This window comes from Papilio machaon, chromosome 1 (assembly GCF_912999745.1).
Source record: "Papilio machaon chromosome 1, ilPapMach1.1, whole genome shotgun sequence".
NCBI classification, from domain to species: domain Eukaryota; kingdom Metazoa; phylum Arthropoda; class Insecta; order Lepidoptera; family Papilionidae; genus Papilio; species Papilio machaon.
The window spans coordinates 7487769-7510206 of record NC_059986.1 but is presented as its reverse complement, the minus strand read 5'-3'; the positions used below and the strand labels follow the sequence as shown (position 1 = coordinate 7510206).

At 32.7% G+C, this 22438-nt stretch overlaps 6 protein-coding genes across 7 annotated transcripts; 4 read left to right on the top strand and 2 right to left on the bottom strand.

Moving 5' to 3' along the window:
• The first annotated feature begins 355 nt into the window (after positions 1–355).
• LOC106713308 (DNA topoisomerase I, mitochondrial) lies at positions 356–6051 on the top strand. The gene is made up of 10 exons (XM_014506077.2): positions 356–494; positions 804–967; positions 1059–1430; positions 1522–1612; positions 1743–1907; positions 2149–2245; positions 2529–2691; positions 3529–4826; positions 5079–5355; positions 5556–6051. Exons 1-10 carry the CDS (start codon positions 453–455, stop codon positions 5656–5658), a joined length of 2772 nt encoding a protein of 923 aa, XP_014361563.2. The 5' UTR covers positions 356–452; the 3' UTR covers positions 5659–6051.
• A 613-nt stretch (positions 6052–6664) lies between these two features.
• LOC106713310 (ATPase WRNIP1) lies at positions 6665–9329 on the bottom strand. The gene is made up of 8 exons (XM_014506086.2): positions 9075–9329; positions 8787–9002; positions 8350–8522; positions 7997–8248; positions 7749–7926; positions 7383–7566; positions 6952–7197; positions 6665–6851 (listed from the first exon to the last, which is right to left on the bottom strand). Exons 1-8 carry the CDS (start codon positions 9321–9323, stop codon positions 6754–6756), a joined length of 1596 nt encoding a protein of 531 aa, XP_014361572.2. The 5' UTR covers positions 9324–9329; the 3' UTR covers positions 6665–6753.
• A 338-nt stretch (positions 9330–9667) lies between these two features.
• Positions 9668–13570, top strand: LOC106713331 (protein O-mannosyltransferase 1). Of its 2 annotated transcripts, XM_014506129.2 has the most exons (10): positions 9668–9711; positions 9782–9932; positions 10007–10194; positions 10594–10895; positions 11144–11306; positions 11406–11720; positions 11806–12088; positions 12291–12558; positions 12721–12938; positions 13050–13570. In XM_014506129.2, the coding sequence occupies exons 2-10, from the start codon at positions 9819–9821 to the stop codon at positions 13539–13541; spliced, it is 2343 nt and encodes a 780-aa protein (XP_014361615.2). In that variant the 5' UTR covers positions 9668–9711; positions 9782–9818; the 3' UTR covers positions 13542–13570. The 2 variants fall into 2 exon arrangements, with proteins under 2 accessions (XP_014361615.2, XP_014361614.2); XM_014506128.2 differs by having other exon boundaries at positions 9669–9932.
• A 1320-nt stretch (positions 13571–14890) lies between these two features.
• Positions 14891–16418, top strand: LOC106713303 (putative nuclease HARBI1). The gene is made up of 2 exons (XM_014506071.2): positions 14891–15415; positions 15509–16418. The coding sequence occupies exons 1-2, from the start codon at positions 14987–14989 to the stop codon at positions 16286–16288; spliced, it is 1209 nt and encodes a 402-aa protein (XP_014361557.1). The 5' UTR covers positions 14891–14986; the 3' UTR covers positions 16289–16418.
• An 830-nt stretch (positions 16419–17248) lies between these two features.
• Positions 17249–18752, bottom strand: LOC106713313 (proteasome subunit beta type-7). Its single transcript, XM_014506098.2, has 4 exons — positions 18532–18752; positions 18021–18457; positions 17631–17836; positions 17249–17417 (listed from the first exon to the last, which is right to left on the bottom strand). The coding sequence occupies exons 1-4, from the start codon at positions 18591–18593 to the stop codon at positions 17277–17279; spliced, it is 846 nt and encodes a 281-aa protein (XP_014361584.1). The 5' UTR covers positions 18594–18752; the 3' UTR covers positions 17249–17276.
• A 400-nt stretch (positions 18753–19152) lies between these two features.
• Positions 19153–22004, top strand: LOC106713296 (dnaJ homolog shv). The gene is made up of 5 exons (XM_045678057.1): positions 19153–19714; positions 19981–20157; positions 20502–20669; positions 21029–21239; positions 21856–22004. The coding sequence occupies exons 1-5, from the start codon at positions 19265–19267 to the stop codon at positions 21909–21911; spliced, it is 1062 nt and encodes a 353-aa protein (XP_045534013.1). The 5' UTR covers positions 19153–19264; the 3' UTR covers positions 21912–22004.
• The last annotated feature ends 434 nt before the right edge of the window (positions 22005–22438 follow it).

Below are 22438 nucleotides of genomic sequence, written 5' to 3'. Positions count from 1 at the left end.
GGTGTCCACATTAGGCCAGTTGTATGTGAGCGCCGATTTCGAGCGCAACTGGTCTACTGAGCTGGCTTAGCATGAACGGGGTATTATTCTTGACTTCTCCATACGACTTGACGTGTAAATTAAAATATTTAGATAAAAATAAAGTAGCTTCATGCCTTATCCCTATATCTAATACCAAATGAAATTTGCCGAGAAAAGGTAGAGAAATCTAACGTCTCGCTTATGTTACAAAAATCAAAATCGAGTGAAAGTATTTTATAATAGAGCAACATTACATTACCATTAATCTGAAATTTGTACAAATGGGAACATTGAACCAACTCACCTGAAGTTGTTTATAACCACGGATAGCGCATGCGCATTCGTCTCATTACAGCACTTAGAATTTGCGTTCGCTCGACCGGCCTGCGACCTCATGTAATCTCGCACAAGGGAAATTATACGTAGGCAAAATGAGTGTTGAAAATCCAGCCAGTGATAATGATTGTGAAGCAGTAAGTATCCGTATTAACTAAATTTTGTATGTACTTTCATTTGATATATCATCTTATTTTAAATTATCACTCAATTTTCTTGTTTACTGATGTTCAGTAGTGATTCGAAGCGAAAATTTTCTAAGTCCCAATATGGCGTCAACGACAATTCTCTAGTCTTATAGAAGCGTCGGTCGGATGGCATTTTTTAAATTGTAACTTCTTGTATGAATGTGTTTTATATCTTATTAAAACGTTGACTAACTAAAATTAAAAGTTTCAAAAATTAATTTCATAGGTTAGTTGTTATAGCAATTTATCTTTTCACAGGGAAAAGTAAACGGCAATAAAAATGAACACGTGAACGGGGTTCACAACGGATACAGCAGTTCTGACAGGCACAAAAGTAGTCACAAGTCGTCCAGCAAAGACAAGCACCGCGACAAAGACCGCGATCATAAAAGCTCGTCCAAACACAGCAGCAGTTCAAGCAGGTGAATATTCTAGAATTTTCTCATTTTACTTTCATCTACATTTATAATTACAATATAAATTTAACGTGTACTAACCTTTGTTTTTTTATAGGGATAAAGACAAACATTCAAGTAGTAAAAATCATAGCAGCTCTCACAAATCATCTAGTAAAGATAAAGATCGCGGTGACCAAAGAGAACGTAGTGAAAAAAGCAAAGATCGTTCAGATAAAGATCGTAGCAGCAAAGATAAACACAGGAGTGACAAAGAGAAACATAGAGAAAAGAGTGACCATGACAAACACAAGCATAGTAGTAGTGATGGAGAAAAAAAGTCATCATCTAAGGACAAGGAGAGAGATAGGGAACATAAAAGTTCTTCCTCTTCAAAAGATAAGGACAAATCTAAAGAACGAGACAAGGACCACCATCGAAATGATAAGCATCGTAGTGATAAACACTCCAGTTCTAGAGACAAGCATAGGTGACTTTTATTTTTACTGCTTTCACTTTTATTTTTATTATTTTATTTTGATGTTGCACATAGCAATACTTATATTTTGTTCTATTTATAGGTCCAAGGATAAAGAAAGGAGTTCCGATCATCAGGACAAAATAAAATCAGAATTAGACTACAAAGAATCTGTTAAAGATGAACCAATGCAGGTAAATTGATTTATTGTAATTAAAGCACAACGAACAGACAATTTCGATATAATTATTTTATTGATCCATTATTATTAGTGCTTATGTTAGAAGAGTTACTTTTATATAGTTTAAAATGTTGTGTGTATAGATTGATGACCATGAAATAAAAAGAGAGATAAAAGAAGAAAGTGAAGATGGGTATAATGCAGGCAATACAACTGTTTCATCATGTGACTATTCAATGTCACAGTTTAAAGATGAACCTCTTTCTGAGCTGCCGCCTGAAGGAGAAAGTGAAGAGGATACTCCACTGGTAATGTATTTTTAATTAAAATGTTATACTCTGGAAACTACCAAAAATCAGCAATTGTCACATAAGCAAGTCTTGTATATATTTAGTTTCACTTAATGTCAAAGTAAAACAGCGTTGACATGGTATAATATATACAGTTATTGTTAGGATATTTGATAATTGAAATATTCACAGACATTATTACTTAGTTTTTGAGTAGATAACAGACTGTTAATGAAAGTTTTTTTGCCTTTTCAAATAGTTGGAACGGATGGGTGCAAAAAAACGTTTGGCCAGTGAAAGTGAAGAAGATACTCCATTGCTGCAACGGAAAAAATCTAAGAAAAAAGTGAAAAAGGGTTTGTATTGTTGTTTACTATAAGTTGCCAACAGAGCATATTAATTTTAAGACACTTGAAGAACTGACTGAAAAATGTTTTTCCTTGTATGAAAATCTCCACATTGGACATAAATATTATATACATATTACACAATATTATATGACAATTATAGTTATTTTAGAATTAAGTTGTAATTTCTTCACTGATTGCATTGACATATGGGTTAAAAGCCAATATATAAATGTCAAAATGCCAGTAGTTTTGTATTTATTTACTAATTTCTAGTAATGACACTTTCTAGAACCAACTTATGATGATGATGAAGACGAAGACGATATCCCTAAGAAAAAGAAAAAGAAACCAGAAAAGTCAAAATCAACTAAGGTAAAAACAGAACCAAATGATGGTCCTAGTCCTACAAAGCGCAAAAAAAATCAAGAAGAAGAACAGGAGGTTTGGAAATGGTAAATGATCTTTTCTATGCCACCAAGTTTTTTTCATATGAAAATGAATGGCCTTTTACCAACCAATAACTAACATTTTAGAAACATCTTGTTTTATAATGGTAGTATATATAAATATCAGACAAATATGACTAGACTTAGATTCTTAAAGAACAATAAAAACTATTCCTTGTTCTAAATTAAGGCCATCCAGAAATATTGTAAATGTTGAATGAACCATAGTTTTCCTGCAATGGTAATGTATACTATGTAATAGCTGCTATGTATGGATTTTGATTTAAAAGATGTAGGTTTTCAATAATACAATGCAGTAAGAACTGTAAGACATACAATTTTGTATTAATAATTTGATTATTTTAGTTATTCTACATCTAATTGGTTAAATAAGTGAAAAAAAATACAACTGCAATAGGTTATTGGTATGGCACCAAATGGCAGTAAATGTTTGCAACACCCAAAAATTGCGTGAAATGTAAAATTCTGCTCTGTTCAAATTTAATTTGGAAACCTGATATGAAAAAAAAGAATGTGTTTATGGTATAGTTAAAATATGAGTGCAACAAATAGTTTTCGTAATGTTAAATAAGAATGTCAGTAGATGGCGCTTATTTTCAAATTTATCATGACACGAGTTTTAGGTTATGTTTCATAACAAGATGTTTGTCACTTTAGGATTGAGGTTATTGAGAATAAGATCTTTTACGTGTTCTTCGGTCCAAAGCCGTGTAAAACTGATAAACGTCAATTTTTTTCAAACTTTCAAGTAAATGTATTTTATAGAGTAAAATGTTTCATCTAACTTTGAATTTATATAATAATGAAATATTCTTTCAATAGGTGGGAAGAAGAAAAGAAGGATGATGGAACAAAGTGGAATTTCCTGGAACATAAAGGACCCGTATTTGCACCTGACTATGAACCGTTGCCTGAAAATGTTAAGTTCCGTTATGATGGCAAAATCGTCAAATTATCCCAAGATGCAGAAGAGGTCGCTGGATTTTATGCAAGAATGTTGGATCACGACTATACAACAAAGTCAACCTTCAATAATAACTTTTTTGCCGATTGGCGTAAAATGATGACACATGAAGAAGCTAAGTTAATCAAGGATCTCAATAAATGTGATTTTAAAGAAATGCATGCATATTTCCTGAGTGTGTCTGAGAAGAATCGAAACCGTACTAAAGAAGAGAAAGCTGCAATAAAGGCAAAAAATGAAGAAATACAAAAAGAATATGGCTTTTGTACAATTGATGGACATAAAGAAAAAATTGGCAACTTTAGAATTGAACCTCCTGGCTTATTCAGAGGTCGTGGGGAACACCCAAAGATGGGCATGTTAAAAAGACGAGTTATGCCTGAAGATGTCTTGATTAATTGCTCAAAAGACAGTAAGATTCCTAAACCACCACCAGGACATAAATGGAAAGAAGTAAGACATGACAACACGGTTACTTGGTTAGCATCTTGGACAGAAAATGTTCAAGGCCAAACAAAGTATGTCATGTTAAATCCAAGTTCAAAGTTAAAAGGCGAAAAAGATTGGCAGAAATATGAAACGGCTAGAAAGCTACATAAATGTATAGACAAAATAAGAGAAACATATAAAAATGACTGGAAAGCAAAGGAAATGCGCGTGAGGCAGCGGGCAGTAGCCCTGTACTTCATTGATAGACTTGCCTTGAGAGCTGGTAATGAAAAAGATGATGATCAAGCTGATACAGTAGGTTGTTGTTCTTTGCGAGTGGAACACATTCAGTTACACAAAGAAAAAGATGGCAAAGAGTATGTTGTTGTATTTGATTTTCTCGGTAAAGATTCTATTAGATATTATAATGAAGTACCGGTTGAGAAGAGAGTGTTTAAGAATCTCGAACTCTTTATGGAAAACAAAAAGGATAGTGATGATTTGTTTGACCGACTAAATACCCAAACATTAAATGAGCATTTGAAAGATCTGATGCCAGGATTGACCGCAAAAGTTTTCCGTACTTATAATGCTTCTATAACATTGCAAAGGCAGTTAGATGAGCTCACTGATCCAAATGCCTCAATACCTGAGAAGATCTTAGCATACAATCGGGCGAATCGAGCAGTTGCTGTTCTATGTAACCATCAACGTGCTGTGCCAAAAGGTATTTATATCACGAAAGTCCATGATAATCAATTTTAGGTTTTGTTTTGTACTAAAATAGATTCAGTTTATGTAAACTATCACAAACAGGGTTGCATTGAAATTTATGACCACTTCAGTGCTTTTTAAAAGTAAAATATGTCTTATTATTTTATGGTTCGAGATTAAGATTTTGTTAGTAACAGATTGCTAGAATAATATTAGCATTTTATCACCAAATATGTCTTTAGTTTAATAATTTTGTTTTTTAAAGGTCATTCAAAGTCAATGGAGGCTCTAAAAGAAAAAATACAGGCAAAACGAGATCAGATAGATGAAGCAGAAGAGGATTTAAGAGAAGCTACAAAGGCAGCGAAACGTGGCTCTGTTAAAGAAAAAATTGCTGCTGATAAAAAGAAAACTGCCCTTGAACGTCTGAAGGAACAACTTAAAAAGCTTGAGCTGCAAGAAACTGATCGTGATGAAAATAAAACTATTGCTTTGGGCACCTCGAAGTTGAACTATCTGGATCCACGTATTTCGGTGGCTTGGTAAGATTTAATATTATAACTTAGACGAACAACATCGAAATTGAATAATCTTAACGAAACATTACTACAAATACTTTCTTATTTCATTTTCCGATGATTTTATATATTTTTAGATGATTTTTTTATATTTGTATATTTCATTTACGCTGTTCCATAAATCTGTGATAGAATTAAATATTTATCATATTTTTACTTTGCAGGTGCAAGAAACATGGTGTTCCCATTGAAAAAATTTACAATAAGACACAGCGTGATAAGTTCCGTTGGGCGATTGACATGGCCACTTCGGAATATGTGTTTTAAGTTAGTATTTAGCATTAGCTATACTCATTTATATTTTGTTAAATCTGAAAACGTTCCACTTTATATTGTATTTTTATGTTTTTACATAATTCTTATTTATTTTATGAACTATGACCCGATGTAATGTTGCAAGTATGTTGTGTGCTATTAGTTAATATAGGCCAATTTTCGGATACAAATTGATCAGCATTATTGTAATTTATTATGTTCCTTCCATGATAAGGATACAAATTGGAAGTCTGATTCTAATAAAAATTATTGTATTAGTTTTCACACTTGCTTGTAGTTTAGTTAAGTTAGTATTACTCTGTAGGATAAGCCTAGCAAAAGTGCAATCTTTTGTTATCAATCTTCCACCAGTTCAGTGTCTTTGCACTTTATTCATTAATGTACATTTTCTCAACATTGTAATAGTTGTTTAAATTTATGACATTTTTCACTTCTTTTTATTATAATACCTAAATGATAAATACTTTTAAAAGTATTTAGTCATTACTTATATTTTGTACATAAACATAAAAGGCTGTTTCATTTATCATCTATTTGCCACCTTTTAGAAAATTATGTATAAGCAAATTTACAATGTACATGTAAAATATTGATCAACTGGTAATATCATAAGATGTAGCACTGTGTAAGGTGACTTGTGAGTAATTGTGCACAATGTGCAAGTAGTAAATGTTGTAAAGTAAAAATAATGTTATTTTATTTTTTATATTCATAAAAAAAAGAAGTTTTGGCAAACGCCATCAGTTTTAACAAAGGTACAATATTATAGGTAATTTAGAAATGTTAACATGTGAAGTATTGTAAATAGTAAATTTATACCATGTCGTAAAATTGTGAAATGAGATTATCCCAAATAAAATATTGACACTAGGATTATTTCATTTTCATATATTACCATTATAAATCTCGTAGTAAATCATGTATTTAAGTTGGTAACAAATTATGTGTTGATTTTCCTTTAATCTTATAAATAGTACACTTTCAGACATACAACAATTTTTTTAATCTTATTTCCTTGATAAAATTCAATCATCACACTGTGAAATCTTGCAGCCTGAATGAGAAATGATTAATATATGATGCATTTTAAAATTCCCGAAAAAAATTTATACTTTCCATGCCTTCAGGCATATAATTCAAGCCAGATTCATTTTTGTGCAAAAGATTATAGCCTTTGCCATAGTCTGAAAATAAAAAATATATATTCAAACAGAAAAGAAATTATATACGTCAATTATTATAGTAAAATCAGGGATTATATCAAATATTAATAAAAATATAGACCTAGTGATTTCATCAGTTTTGTAGGTGCATTCCGTAAGTGTAAGGGAACAGATGGTAAGCTACCCTTTGTATCATTCAAAAATGCCTGACATCTCTTCATTGCTTCATATACTTCTCGACTTTTAGGCGCTCTGGCCAAACTAACAGCACATTGTACTAAAAGAACATCACATTCAGGCATTCCTATATGTTGACATCCTTGAAGACAAGCCACAGCTTCGACAACTGCATTTTGATCTCTAAGACCTGTAAAAATTAACAACGCATATAGCAGGAATAAGGTAACTAAAAAGTATACCAATTGCAAATGTTTAGAATAAAATTAAAATAAACCATTTTTGAAGCTAACAAAATAACACAAAAACCATGCAAGAAGCTTGTTTTTTTTATTGTTTTTTCATAAATATTTATACATATTATAAAACTTTTACCAATATCTTCACATGCAATACGAATTAGTCGTCGCGCTATATAGAGAGGATCCTCGCCGCTATGAAGAGCTCGAGTAGTCCAATATAATGCTGCATTGTCATCACTTGCCCTAATGGACTTGTGTATTGCAGATATTATATTATAATGTTCTTCCCCTTGACGATCATACAGGACATGTGATCTCTGAAATAACAAATGATCTCACAAAAAAACTATTTTTTTTATATATTTTTGCAAATCTCTTGATATGAAATAATTTTATGGATTTTGTTTTTATCACATTGAGTGAATGTTTTCAATATTGTATGTATTTTACAGCACTCTTTACTATTTTAATATCTATTATTATAGAACATTATATTTACCTTTATCCCATTTTGCAGATCGCTTAAAGTGATAACTTGTGAGACATTCTCGTTTATTTTTACCTGTGCTCTGGCAGCGGTGATAGCTAGCTCAAGAGCACCAAGGGCAATTCTTGCATCACCATCACAAACTTCTGCCAACCATTGTAGTGATTTATTTTCAATTATTGGTATATCTCTAAAAATTATAATATTATCTGTATTTTGCTAACACATAATAGACTCATTAATTTATTTTAATGACATACTTTGTTTCATTAATATCTTCTTTTATATCTTCAATTGCATCAACAAGTACAGCTAACTTATTTCTTACTACAGACCTAATTAAGATTTGTAATATATTATCAACAGTTAATTTTGTTAGGACAACTACCCTGCAGCGACTCAAAAGAGCATTATTTAAACTGAATGATGGATTTTCTGTTGTCGCTCCAATTAAAATTAATGTCCCATTCTCAACATGTGCTAAAAAACTATCTTGTTGTAATTTGTTGAACCTGAAACATACAGGAAACAAATTTTGTCCTAGTTTAACTTAACTACCAAGTTAGAGTATACCAAATTATTTTCCATGTTTACCATAAACAGATAATAATACCTATGTATCTCATCCACAAAAAGCACTGTCTGTCTTTTGTACTGTGCTTCATTTTTAGCAATTTTGACTATTTCTTTTACATCATTTACACCTGCCATAGTTGCTGATAGTTTAACAAATCTTAAATTGCTACTTTCCTTACAAATATGTGCTATAACATTAGCAATTGATGTCTGAAAAGAAAATTTTATAAATTAGACATTAAAATACGCTTTGTTGTCTAATAGAAAGAGAAGAAAACACCATGTTTCAAGTAAACAAAAGCGTAAATTTGATGAGTAACTAATCAAACACCATTAAAATCTATTTAATACTACATTAATAGATTGTTAATTCCTGTAGAAGCCTTTTCTTGAATTGATGTAAAACCAAATATATTTATGGCTCCTATTTTAATTTAAAAAATCATAAGCTATGCTTTATATTTGAATGGTCACCTTTCCACAACCTGGTGGACCCCATAAAATCATATTGGAAATCTTTTTCTGTTCTAGTATAGAGCGCAACATTGACCCTTGTCCAAAAGCCTCTATTTGGCCAACTATATCATCCAAATGTTGTGGTCTCATTTGTTCGGCTAGTGGGATTCCTTCTTGTGATTTCGTTTTGCAAGGATTCTTAGAACTTGATGCATGTGGTTCATTTGTAATGTCCTGGTAACATTATAATTTTTTTACTTCCAAATTATATATTTTTCAGACATGTTAACATAGTAATAAACCTACTTTGCTGTTTAAATTTGTTTCTATTCCTGAATCTACTTTTAATCGCTTTGGTGAAAACTGATTTTCTTTTAAATGTGAATTATCCCTTTTAAACGTTTTTTCCATTTGGGAATTTAATAAAAACAAGCATTTGTTAACGTGGTTCTCAATAGCTTCATTTCGGAATTCTCGATTACATACAGGACAAGATATCAATCCCGGCTCTTTATCTTTATCACTTTTAGGATTATTTAAATTGTGATTAGACATTTTTTAATTAATTAAATTACTACTTAAATACACTAGATTTACAAACTGTTAAATAACTTTTTCATCAAGAGTATAATAAAATGTGAACCAACTTCGAATATCAAATTAATATATATAAGTTTATATTAAATATCTTTTGATATTATAAAGTGGTTAAAAGTAAAATTTCTGAGAAAACGTAAGTTGTTAATTTTGTTTTGTTTTGATATACATGACATGACAAGTGACAAGTTTTGTCTGTGCAACAAAAACTTTCAAAGAGTAAACGGTTATATTTTTTGTTTTCTAAACCGTTATCCGCTGTTGACTGGCTGACTATCCGTAAGTAGTAAAGCATAGTCTTTGGTTCTTGTCAAACGCCAAAATTTGAAAGTTGTAAAATGCAAATGTACAGTTATGTTACAATTTTTTTATTTTAATTTTGTTGACACTATTTAAGCTGTTTGTTTTATTTTAAGTTAAAGTAAATTACGCAGGAAAATTCGAAATTGCGGAATGGATATAGACAAAAGCGTACGAAAACGTAAAGATAGAAAAAAATCTATTGAGGTCAATGAACTAGGAGAAAAGTTTTTAAAAGAGCCACCTGAACTAGCAAGTAGAGAACTTGTACGTTATTCTACAAAAAATATTAAATTCTTCGCGATTAGAAAAAATAACAAACAGTCTTTTGTACATTTTAGGTCGATGGGACAGTTACGGAAAACAATATCGAACCCTCTACATTATTAACTGCAGGCAGTGCCAAAAGCTCTCAAAACTCTCCAAAAGGCTTTTACTTAAAGTTTGAAATCGATATAGTGTTTTTATTGTTATTGGGACTTGCACTATGGACTCGTACATACAACTTAGAGGAGCCCCATTACATTGTGTATGTTTAATTTTTTAATAAACTGATAGAACTAAGGCTGTATAATTGTAATTGCAATATTTATTAGTAGTTGATAGAGAACATAAAAGAGTATTCATTATTTTTCTTGTAATCTCCATTGCCATATATTATGCATGTGAAAAGTGTGGTCTACACTACAGTCTACAATTTTAAATAGGATTGCAATTCAATGCAATATTTTACACTAATAATAATTTAACTATATGATATCTGAAGTCTGAAAAAAGCACTTATTCTGTTGCCTTCCTGTAATATGTACAGGATCTTGGAAAAATCATAACTGTTAAAAACTTGCCTTCAATAAATAAACCTGTTAATAAAATTCTAAATAGTCCCAAAATATTATTAAAATTATGATATTTTTTTTGTAAATTTCAGATTTGATGAATTACATTATGGCAGATATGTATCACTATATACTAAGGGAATATTCTTTTTTGATGCTCACCCACCACTTGGTAAACAATTATTATATTTGGCGGGTCGGCTTGGAGGCTACAATGGAAATTTCACCTTTGACAGAATAGGGTCCCCCTATACAGATTCCGTGCCTATTAGAGCATTACGAATGATTCCTGCTATTAGTGGTAGTCTGCTTGTGGGCATTACTTACCAATTGATGTTAGAAATTTCATCATATCAATGGACAGCCATACTTGCAGCTCTTTTAGTTCTATTTGGTATGTACAAATTTTGAATATTATAGACAACTAGCTGTCGCCCGCGACTCCGTCCGCGCGCAGTTAAAAAAAAATGAAAAATAGATGTTGGCCGATTCTCAGACCTACTGAATATGCTCACAAAATTTCATGAGAATCGGTCAAGCCGTTTCGGAGGAGTACGGTGACGTAAACTGTGACACGAGAATTTAGATTATTATTAGAGATTTCAACTGACTTTATAATTTATTTATGACTAAAATTTTCAGAGAATTGTTTTCTGACGCAATCAAGGTTTATGTTGTTGGAGAGTATTCAATTATTATTTGGTTTATGTGGAATTTATTGTGTAATCAAAAGCACTACTAAGACTGGCCCTACGTCTGTACTATGGCTTTGTGTTGGTGCTCTTTCCCTTGGATGTTGTTTTTCGTGAGTAATCATTCATATTAACTTTCACCTGTTAGAATGTTCCAAATAACTTTATTGTTTCAAGATTACATATTAAGGCAACTTTTTTTTATCTTTCAGAGTCAAATATTCAGGCATTTATACATATTATTTAGCACTATTTTTAGTTGGAAGACAAATGTGGCAAAGAATTAGTTATACTGAGTCCACATTGCGTCTTGCCCTGTCTATAATTTGGCGATCATTTGTATTAGTAACATTACCACTCATAGTATACATAGGTGTATTTTATGCACATTTGGCAATGTTACCAAAAGCTGGGCCACATGATAGTGTGATGACGAGTGCATTTCAAGCCTCACTCCAAGGAGGACTTGCAAGCATAACGAAGGGACAGCCTCTTCATGTTTCACATGGATCTCAAATAACTTTAAGGTACAGACTTCATTTGCTTATATTTAATAATTAAAAAATAAAAATGTTCTGACTCTTATGCTCCAACAAGCCATTACTTAACCAGGCACTCTCATGGTCGGACGTGTTGGCTACATTCACACGCTCATGTCTACCCGGTGCGTTATACCGACGGCCGAGGCTCTTCGCATCAACAGCAAGTCACCTGCTACAGTTTCAAAGATGTGAATAACTGGTGGATAGTGAAGAGACCAGAGCAGGCCTCGCTGGCAGTCACCAACCCGCCGGACGCCATTCGACACGGCGACGTGGTGCAACTATTGCATGGGATCACCAGTCGTGCATTGAACTCACATGACGTCGCCGCACCTGTTTCGCCACAATCACAGGTAACTAGCTATAGCTATTAACCATAGTATGTAAATTATATTATTTGCAATAAAAGATATTACATTTACATAGTCATAAAGAAAAATCGCTATTCAAAAATATATTATTATCCCTGTTTGTCCAAACAGAAATGTCGCTATGATTATTTCAGTAGTAGCAATGCACAGTATGATTTTAATTTGTACACCTTTATTTGCACAGGAAGTGTCTTGCTACATTGACTATAATGTGTCAATGCCAGCTCAGAACCTGTGGCGAGTTGAGATTGTGAACCGAGACAACGAGGAGGCGACTTGGGACAGCATCAGGTCCCTCGTGCGACTCATACACGTGGATTCAGGCTCGGCGCTACGGTTCAGTGGGAGACAGCTGCCTTCATGGGGCTTCCACCAGCACGAAGTCGTCGCAGATAAAGTTGTGACGCATCAGGACACTATATGGAATGTTGAAGAACATCGATACACAAAAGGTAAATTTTTTAATCATAAATAGAGAAAGGTTGAAGATTTATTGTCGATGATCTGTATTCAACAGTGATATTCTAAGTGTGCGAGTATGCTATGCGAATCAGTTCTTAACAAATCATTTCATTGTTTTATCAACATTTATCAATCTACCCTACATTTTGCAGCGGAAGACAGACGGGAACGGGAACGGGAGCTTGTATCGGCGGAAATGATTCCAACGGCGGTGACACAACTGTCGTTTTGGGCCAAGTTCATGGAGCTGCAGTACAAGATGATAGCGCATGCGCCCGACGCGCCCAGCGGTCATATGTTCGCCAGCGAGCCCACCGAGTGGCCACTTCTCTCCAGATCCATTGCTTACTGGTTATCGCCGCATTCTAATGTAAGACTCTCCTACTGATAACGTTTTTAAAGGCTAGACTGAAATGAAAAGAAAAATTCGAATTATAGATTGGAGTATTACATTTATGTCATACTACCTTGTTGTCAACAGGCGCAGATTCACTTGATCGGGAACATCGTGACGTGGTATGCGGGAACATTGTCGGTTTTACTATACAGCGCCTTTCTCGCGTTTTATGCTATAAGACAGCGACGTATGTGCGAAGATTTGCCATTACAAGCTTCTCATCAATTTTACAACGCCGGATGCATTCTTTTCTTAGGATACTGGCTCCATTACCTGCCATATTTCTTTGTGGATCGTACTCTGTTTTTACACCACTACTTACCTGCCTATATGTTTAAAATATTACTGCTAGCATATGTAATTGACCATTTATATTTAGTATTACAATTGAGAGAAAAAACACGTGTATTTACCAATGTATTCATTATAGGCATAACGGTTTGGCTATCATATGTTTTGCTCACTTTTATCAAATTTAGTGTTCTCAGTTATGGCAACACTGATTTAAATGAAAATGACCTTATGAATCTCAGATGGAAAGATACTTGGGACTTTATACTTCACAAGCGAGGTTGACTTCTATATTTAATAATTTATAAGCTAACATTTCATAATACTCAATTTATGTCATAATTCAATTTATATTCAATTTAGTTATCATGTTTGAGTATTTTAAAATTTTACATTAGAGCAAATTGTATGTTCTTACTTGAAGTTATGAAAGAAAATACTTATTTTATAATTGTTGATAAAGATCTGCAGCTCCATTTAGCTGTAAGCATTACTTGTACAATGAGAGCTTTAATGTCTACACATATTCCGTCCATAATATTAATGTTTTATGTACAAATGTTTTTAAAAAAGAAATAAATAAATATGCTACCATTATACACTTTGTAACCCAAACCCTCTGTCGCCGAGCGATACAAAAGCAGATTATCAGGTATCATACAACTATACAGTTATCTTAAAGAATAATTATGGATCCCACCCATAAATAATGTTCAGTAAAGACATTATGCTAGGCATAATGCCGGGTTTACATTATACCGGCTGAGGAAGCCATTAGCAGTCGAAATCTGGCGCTGGCATATTATAGACAAAGTGGCATAATGTAGACACCCTATAATGACAGTGAGCGTTCTACTTTTGAGGTCAGTTCGGCCATTCCGCCGCAACTGGCATCATGTAGACGGCCTGTCCTATGCCAGTCTAGGGCTTACAGAATAATTGTATAGGAACCACGCGTTGCTTTTTAGATTGCTTAGATGGAGAGATGGAAGTTTGTTTGAAGGTATCTCCAGAACGGCTCAACGGATCTTAATGAAATTTGGCACAGATGTCTGGAAGAACACATCGGTTAATTATTATGTATTTTTTTATTCCGGACGGACGGAGTCGCGGGCGACAGCTAGTATAAAATAAATGCCTATTTAAGGATGATTACTTTGATAATTAATTTGGCAATTCACTAGAGATGGGTTGAGTAAAATAGGTTACGAATCTTCGATGGTTGTTCTCATAGAAATTGTTAAATTAATTTTACATTTTATATCAAAAAATTATTCTGCTATTGACGCCGCTGATATATCACTATGTTTATCTGTTTGTTCGTCATGTAGAATTGCAGGTGCAGCAATACTTTTGAGGACTAAAATTCATTTGACATAGAATAATAAGTATAAGATAAACTAAACCAAACAAAAATAAACCAAGTTGAAGACTTTTTCTGTCGTTTTTTTTATTTAAAATCCTCGTACAAATTACAACCTTAACGATTAACAGAGTTATAGAAAGATTAACAAAAACAAATAGCAGAATTTAGATAAGTAACTGGCAGAATGTTCGACTTAAATCTGGTCACATTGATTCATGTACATGAGACATGTCACTGTCACTGATGACATGTTTTTTTTCTAGCTTGCTACATAATCTGTTTTTTTAAGCAAGATGTTTGATTAGTATTTTAATGAATGTTTTAGAAATTTCGAATATCTCGTAATATAGTATAGTATACTAAAATGGATTCAGCGGACGAAGAAGAATTATTATTTTTAAGTATGAGTATAGCCTACATACAGCAAAGAAGGAAACCCAGATTATGGGTGCGCAACTTTTTTAAGAAGAGGGAAACCCATGGTGTTTGCAGTTCTCTTTACAATGATTTAGTTATTCAAGATGCAATAGGTTATAAAAATACTTTACGAATGTCGCCAGAAGATTTGGAAATTTTATTGCAAAAAGTATCCCCAAAAATTACAAAACATGACACGAATTTTAGACAGGCTATTTCACCAAAGGATCAGTTGTTAGTGACTCTACGTTATCTGGCAACTGGGGACACATATACAGCTTTGATGTTAATAAGCAGAATCTCAAAAACTAAAATAAGTGTATTTGTACCTGAGGTTTGTAAAGCTATTGTACAGGTGCTAGCTGACTATGTCAAAGTAAGTAAATCAATGTTTTATTTTTACTCAAATATATAAATTATTTGTTAACACTATTTGTTAATTAAACAAACTATTATTTTTATGTTTTAGATGCCAACAACTACAGAGGGATGGGAAGATATTGCACAAAATTTTAAATTAAAATGGAATTTACCTCACTGCATAGGTCATATAGACGGCAGGCATATAGAGATGATTAGGCCCAAGAATGGGAATGATTATCTTAATTATAGAAAAAATTTTAGCATTGTACTCTTAGGTCTAGTTGATGCTAATTATAATTTCCTATATGCAGATGTTGGAACACCGGGTAAAATATCAGATAGTGAAGTTTTTAACAGTAGTAACTTATACAGATCATTACAAAATAATACATTAAATTTGCCACCACCCAAACCATTACCAGGAAGAACCCAACCTTCCCCTTATGTTATAATTGGTGATGATGCATTTGCACTTAGCAAACATTTATTAAAACCTTATTCATACTATCAGATAAATGGGCACCCAGAGAAGATGTTCAACTACAGGTTAAACCGGGGTAGAGTGGTTGTAGAAAATGCTTTTGGCATTCTTTCTGCACGCTTTAAAGTACTACGTCAATCTATTTTAGTTTCCCCCCAAAAAGCATCTACAATTGTACTAGCTTGTGTATACTTGCACAACTTTTTAAGGAAAAGTGAAAAGTCACACTATTTGTACACTCCATCTGGATCACTAGATGAAATTAATCCAGTCAGTGGGGAAATCACATTAGGAACTTGGAGAGATAGAAATCAAGGCATGATTTCACTACAAAGAGTACCGAGCATGGATTGTGCTGAAGGAGTTGCAGTGCGTGAAGAATTTAAAGCCTTTTTTATGACATAGGAAGAGGTGAATGTTGCATTAATGAAATATATGAATATTGTAGTTAAAATTCAGCAATGTGCTCCAAAATGTATCAATGTTCAATGAAGCAAGCTATGGTCAGACTGCTTTATCTATTTATATGTAGCTAGCTGTTGCCTGCGACTCTATCTACTCGGAATATATGTTCTTCCAGACTATGTTCTATATTTAATTTCATCAAGATCCATTGAGCCCTTACAGAGATACCTTCAAACTAACATCCATCTATCTAAACATCGGCATTTATACTATTGGTAAGATTGATCATTATTTTCTTTTGTATTGAATTCATGTCAGTTATAAATCATCATCACATAATTCATTATTGATAGACCTGAAAAGGTTTAATTAAACAATGTGATTGTTGCTGTTGGAAGAGTAAATTGGCAACTTGGAAGGAATGAAAAGTTTAGCTAGAAAGCCGTAATCTCTGTTTCTTGTAATTTTTTGTGCAAATCTGCAATCAATTTCACTTTTAGGATGCCTTTGTAGCTTCTCTTGATGTTTAGGTATTCACCCTTTGCAGTTACATTTTTTAGTTTTACTATTTTATAACTCACTATAGAATTGTGCATTGTAAATATATTTTAAAATGGTATCAAACCATTCTTTGAAGTATGCACTTTTATTTTTTTACTTTTATGAGTTGTTTTATGGAATAATTAAAGTTCAATGATCCTTAAGATTGTTCAAATTTTATGATAGATTAGGTTTTGACATATGTATTAGATGATTAAGTAAGTGAAGAGTACAGAACAGTTTCTATACTCTCACTTAATGATCAAGATGTAGTCATCTTGAATGTCAGCGCAGTGCTAAAACAATGTTGCTTAATTTTTTTTAGTAAACATTAGAAAAATAATTGTCTAGTGTATTTATTTATTCTTATGCTGTATTTATACAAGTTACTACTTAAATAAAAAAAAACTACATGTATTCCAAAAAATTTATTAATTGAAGTTTGTTATTAACGGCGGCTGTGAGAAGGTTCCACATCCATAGGTTGCACAGGGTGCACAGAAACAGACTCAACTTCTAAAGGAATCACACGCTGCTTCAACACTGCAGTAGTGCCAATAGGGTACCTATAAGATCCTTGCTTCTTACCCTGCAAATATTTATATAAATTTGAATAAAATTAATTTATTAATATTTCATTAACATGATGAATTTATATTGCTTTATATCTCCAAAACATATATAGGTGTCAGTGTATTAATATACAATTAGTTCCATGTAAGACTGTTTAGATTTTTAAATATATAAGAAAATAAAAATAGTCGGCATTCTATTGATTCAAAATATGGTAACAACAAATTACCTTGATATTAGCTTCTTCATATGTCCTCAAGTATTGGGCTGGACCAGAGTTGCGAATAACACACAAATCCACATTAGATCCTGAACCCAAGTCATTGAAGATACCGGCAGCAATTGCATCTCTCACCAGCTTCTTACCCTCTTCCTCAGACAAGTTCGGCTTCCATCCAGATTCAAACACTGCCATAGCAGCTAAAGAGCCAGAGCCTGTGAACAAAGAAGTAAGATATGATATGAGGCTAATTGTCAAAAAGATCATAAAAAACTTTTAAAGCAGTAAGTTTATTTTTTAAATGTTAGGACTTTACTATGCTAAACAAGAAAGCAAGTGTTCATACAGTTAATAAATGCTATACATTTTCTATTTTAATTAAAAAATGCATATATTTACCCATAGTAGCATAAGGCAGTTTATCAACAGATCCATGTGGGTAGATACAGTAAATATGAGGTCCTGTGCGGTCAACACCACCGAGCACAAGAGCAGCCCCAATATAGCCTTGATAGCGGAACAGCATACGCTTTAAAAGAGTCGATGCGGTTTCGACAGGTACGGTACGGCCTGTGTGAAGACGCTGTAATTCTAATTGAGAAGCCACTGTCTGAGTGGTCATCTCAGTATCGGCGGCAGTACCAGCTCCACAGCAATACATGTTAGAGGCCAAATAATGGATCTTTTGACAATTTTTATCAGAAACAACAGTGTTCTCCGTTGCTCTAGTATCGGCTCCAAGGATTACTCCGTCCGCATAAATAATGCCTACTATCGTTGTACCGGTTTTTGTTGCCTTCGGTGCAGGAAATCCTTTTTGAGCAAGGAAGGCATTGCTGAAACAGAACCCTTGGTTTAAATTTAGTTTTAAACTGTGCAAAATATCGAATATAAATTAAACAAAATTTACCGTTGACAATTCTCAAAAGAGAAGCCGGGTGCTGGTACCTCAGGGATCAGAACAGACGCCATTGTTTATGGTGTTGGTCCAAGGAGTTGTATAAAGATAAATTACTTTGATTCACATATACAACAATTACAAAAGCAGTAAACCACACATACAGTGAATAATGATAAGCATGAGCCAGCAATTGTAGCTTTGATATGACAGTGACAGGAAAGAAATTGACATTTTTAAGTCTTTATAATTGTGTTTTGGCTGCAGCAGCATGGAGCAAACTTCCAGGGGGTACTTTCATTTGAATCCGGAATTGATTTATGTTATGATATAAATGTGACATTATAAATTATTTTGTGGATAAAATACTGTTACTATATATCATTCAATTTCATAAATTCCATTTATCGAGTTGCATTGGTGCAAATAAATTGAAAATAAACATTTAAAATTTCGATTATGGCAGCATTATGTAAGTACGAGTCCGCATTTGATTGGTTACTGTAACCGTCCCAGAAATAGCCCTTATGACGTGGTACGAAGGCCTAAAAACAAAACGATAGGATTGCGACCTATGTCTTTTTTCTTTTAGGGGGTATTGAACCAATGAAAGCCAGACGAATTGTCTCAGTTGACTTGTCAAATGATATTACATGTCAAGTCAAAAATGAAAATGTGTAACAGGCGTATTAGTACAAGTTAACAATTTTTAATCCATACAGTTCCTAGGGGAGGACAATTCAAAATGTTAATTAATAAAGTATACGTGTGTTTAATTTATTTAATATCATCAATTTTGTTAACTTTAGCCGGTCGTGATTTTTATCAAATACTCGGTGTGTCTCGTTCAGCTAGTACCAATGAAATAAAGAAAGCTTACAGAAAACTTGCGAAAGCCTTACATCCAGACAAAAATCAAGATGATCCAGATGCATCACAAAAGTTTCAAGATCTCGGCGCGGCGTATGAGGCTCTTTCAGACCCGGAAAAGCGAGAATTGTACGATAGGTGCGGTGAGGAATGTCTTAAGAAAGATGGTATGATGAATAACAACGATCCATTCGCAAGCTTTTTCGGAGACTTTGGCTTTCATTTCGGAGGTGAGCCTCAGCAGCACGAGACTCCTCGTGGTGCGGACATTGTCATGGAGTTGACTGTGTCGTTAGAGGAACTCTATAATGGGAATTTCATAGAAGTAAGTAATTCTCAAAAAGTATTTTAAATAATAGAAAATAAATCTAAAACTACTTGAATACTTTAAACAATCAATCATTTACTCAGTGTAAATAAAGAAAAGTGGGAGTATTGAATGCATTGTGATAATCAATATCTATGATGTAATAAATATATGTAATTAAAATAAATGCAAATCTCACCACATACTGTACTAAACAGTACTGTAATTTTACATCCTATAATAATAAATCAATCCTAATATACTAATATAATTATTTTTCTCAGATGACAAGAAATAAACCAGTAATTAAACCAGCATCTGGTACTCGTAAATGTAACTGTAGGCAGGAAATGGTGACTAGAAACTTAGGACCCGGAAGATTCCAAATGATGCAACAAACAGTGTGTGATGAATGCCCCAATGTAAAGCTGGTTAATGAAGAAAGACTGTTGGAAATTGAGGTGTGTTATCACAAACATGTTTTGCTCAAATTTTAAATAAAGATATAACAAGAACTTTATTTTGCAACAAGTATAGATAACAGTGGGTTCAAATAAATTTAATTATTTGGCTATGAATCTCCAGTGGGTCAACAGTGGCTTTCCTCAAAGGATAGGAGATAAGGATTCTCTTCAAAAACACAGAAAAAAAGGTTGTCTCCAAGACAATTATTAGTTTGGAAGAGCATTTATAAGTTTACTTATTTTCCTTCATTTTATACTATAAGTATTCTGCTATAACTTGCTTATATTACATTTTCAAAAAAACAAAATATAACTGTATTATATTGTAATTAATATTTTAGGTCGAAGTAGGAGCTCCTGACAATTACAAAACTAGGTTAAGAGGAGAGGGTGAACCGCACATGGATGGAGACCCTGGTGATTTGGTGATTGTATTCAAAACAGAGAGGCATCATCAGTTCAGCAGACGAGGAGATGATTTGTACACCAATGTTACAATCTCATTGCAGGTACATACAGTTTAATTTTAACACATTGCCCAATTGTAGAGATAAACCAAATGAATTGAATCTTAATAATCAATGAGCACTGTCAATGTTATTAATATTTTATGATTAGTTTTTTCAAATATAATTCTATTGGTATGATATAGATAAAAGCCCTTAGGCAGTCATATTCAATTAGCGATGTAAATATGTGATAACTAGATGAGATGATCAAATAATATTGTTCTGTACATTTTCGAGTTTCTTATGAGCAATGTCATTAATCAAACATTACTTTGTCTAGGAGGGATAGAATCTTTTTAAATGATCAACTTATTTTTTCTTCCCTCAGTTTTTTTCATTATTTGAGCAATATTTTACAGGATGCTCTGACTGGCTTCACATTAGAGCTGGTACATCTTGATGGACACAAAGTGACAGTTTCACGAGACAAAGTGACGTGGGCGGGGGCTCGGGTACGCAAGAAGGGTGAGGGCATGCCCAACTTTGAAAATAACAACCTCCATGGTAACTTGTATGTCACATTTGATATTGAGTTCCCTAAACAAGACTTCTCCGAAGAAGATAAAGAAGGTTGGTGAATAGTATTAAGTTTATTTTATATATCTGATTTTTTTTTAATATTGATTAAGCTAGCACTTGATCACAATCCTACCTGATGTTAAGTGATGATGTGGTCAAAAAATGGTATGCGCTAGTTAAATAAATGCCAATTTCCAATTAGAGATTATTTAATTGAAGATGCACTGTAATATGTTTGTTCTTTGTGAATTTAAGCTAAATTAGTAACTTTTTTTTTTTTGATAAATAAAATATAAAGTTCTACATCCAAGGGTTCTTGGGTTTCTTTTGAGAGTTGTGCTGGCTTGAGTGAGTCTGGGTCCTGCTCACACAAACTAAGCGCTAAACATGAAGTTGCGAAAAAACAATCAAATCCATAAAAAAATTAAAAAGTTCTTTAGTAGAAACTAGCTTTTACCCGCGACTCCGTCCGCGCGGAATAAAAGAAAATACATGATAAAAAAGTTCCTATGTCTATCTCCTAGTTCTAAGCTACCTCCCCATCATTTTTTAGCTAAATCAGTTTGACCGATCTTGAGTTATAAATAGTGTAACTAACACGACTTTCTTTTATATATATAAAGATAGATATGAATCTGTGTTCTTCATTAAGTTATTTTTGTTTCAGCGCTGAGAAAAATACTTAAGCAGTCAAAGAATAACAAACTTTATAATGGACTTTAGTGATATTATAAATTATTTAAGTAGTAAATTGTATGTGATTGGTGATGTTTCATACGTGTGGTGTGAACTGAGTTACATGTGTTGCTTGTGAGATTTGTCAATTTTGCAAAATAAACCATTTTAATGTAATACGTTTTTCTTTTATCTATATTAGTAAAACTATCTAGAATTACTTTTACCTAACCATTATTGCTTATTTTGATTTGTTCATTAAAATAGAAAAAAACGCATTTAAAATAAAATTTAAATTTTAAAATCATTTTAATGATTTTGTTTCATGGATTTGCGGCCTGATGAAATAAAACTAACAACTTTTAAGATCATTTTTATTTAAAAAATTAATCTACAAAGTTATGTTAATAACATTGTATATATAACATTTGTCTAAAAAAAATAATGATTAAATTTGTAACTAAAATATTAAATATATTTTGATGTAGGAACTAACATTTAAAAGTAATAAAATGGCACTTATATTTACTGATAAATATTTTTGCCTTATAGCCTAAAAGATATACATTTTTTTA

Coding starts and splice junctions, on each gene's coding strand:
- LOC106713308 (XM_014506077.2), top strand. CDS start 453: ATGAGTGTTGAAAATCCAGCCAGTGATAATGATTGTGAAGCA. Junction 968..1,058: donor CACAGCAGCAGTTCAAGCAG/GTGAATATTCTA, acceptor GTTTTTTTATAG/GGATAAAGACAAACATTCAA. Junction 4,827..5,078: donor TCAACGTGCTGTGCCAAAAG/GTATTTATATCA, acceptor TGTTTTTTAAAG/GTCATTCAAAGTCAATGGAG.
- LOC106713310 (XM_014506086.2), bottom strand. CDS start 9,323: ATGTCTAATCACAATTTAAATAATCCTAAAAGTGATAAAGATAAAGAG. Junction 8,523..8,786: donor GTCCACCAGGTTGTGGAAAG/GTGACCATTCAA, acceptor TTTTCTTTTCAG/ACATCAATTGCTAATGTTAT. Junction 7,198..7,382: donor TATTGCATGTGAAGATATTG/GTAAAAGTTTTA, acceptor TAATTTTTACAG/GTCTTAGAGATCAAAATGCA.
- LOC106713331 (XM_014506129.2), top strand. CDS start 9,819: ATGGATATAGACAAAAGCGTACGAAAACGTAAAGATAGAAAAAAATCT. Junction 10,195..10,593: donor GAGGAGCCCCATTACATTGT/GTATGTTTAATT, acceptor TGTAAATTTCAG/ATTTGATGAATTACATTATG. Junction 12,559..12,720: donor AGAACATCGATACACAAAAG/GTAAATTTTTTA, acceptor TACATTTTGCAG/CGGAAGACAGACGGGAACGG.
- LOC106713303 (XM_014506071.2), top strand. CDS start 14,987: ATGGATTCAGCGGACGAAGAAGAATTATTATTTTTAAGTATGAGTATA. Junction 15,416..15,508: donor TGCTAGCTGACTATGTCAAA/GTAAGTAAATCA, acceptor TTTATGTTTTAG/ATGCCAACAACTACAGAGGG.
- LOC106713313 (XM_014506098.2), bottom strand. CDS start 18,593: ATGGCGTCTGTTCTGATCCCTGAGGTACCAGCACCCGGCTTCTCTTTT. Junction 18,458..18,531: donor TCTTTTGAGAATTGTCAACG/GTAAATTTTGTT, acceptor GTTCTGTTTCAG/CAATGCCTTCCTTGCTCAAA. Junction 17,837..18,020: donor ACTGCCTTATGCTACTATGG/GTAAATATATGC, acceptor CTTTGTTCACAG/GCTCTGGCTCTTTAGCTGCT.
- LOC106713296 (XM_045678057.1), top strand. CDS start 19,265: ATGTTAATTAATAAAGTATACGTGTGTTTAATTTATTTAATATCATCA. Junction 20,158..20,501: donor AAAGACTGTTGGAAATTGAG/GTGTGTTATCAC, acceptor TTAATATTTTAG/GTCGAAGTAGGAGCTCCTGA. Junction 20,670..21,028: donor ATGTTACAATCTCATTGCAG/GTACATACAGTT, acceptor AATATTTTACAG/GATGCTCTGACTGGCTTCAC.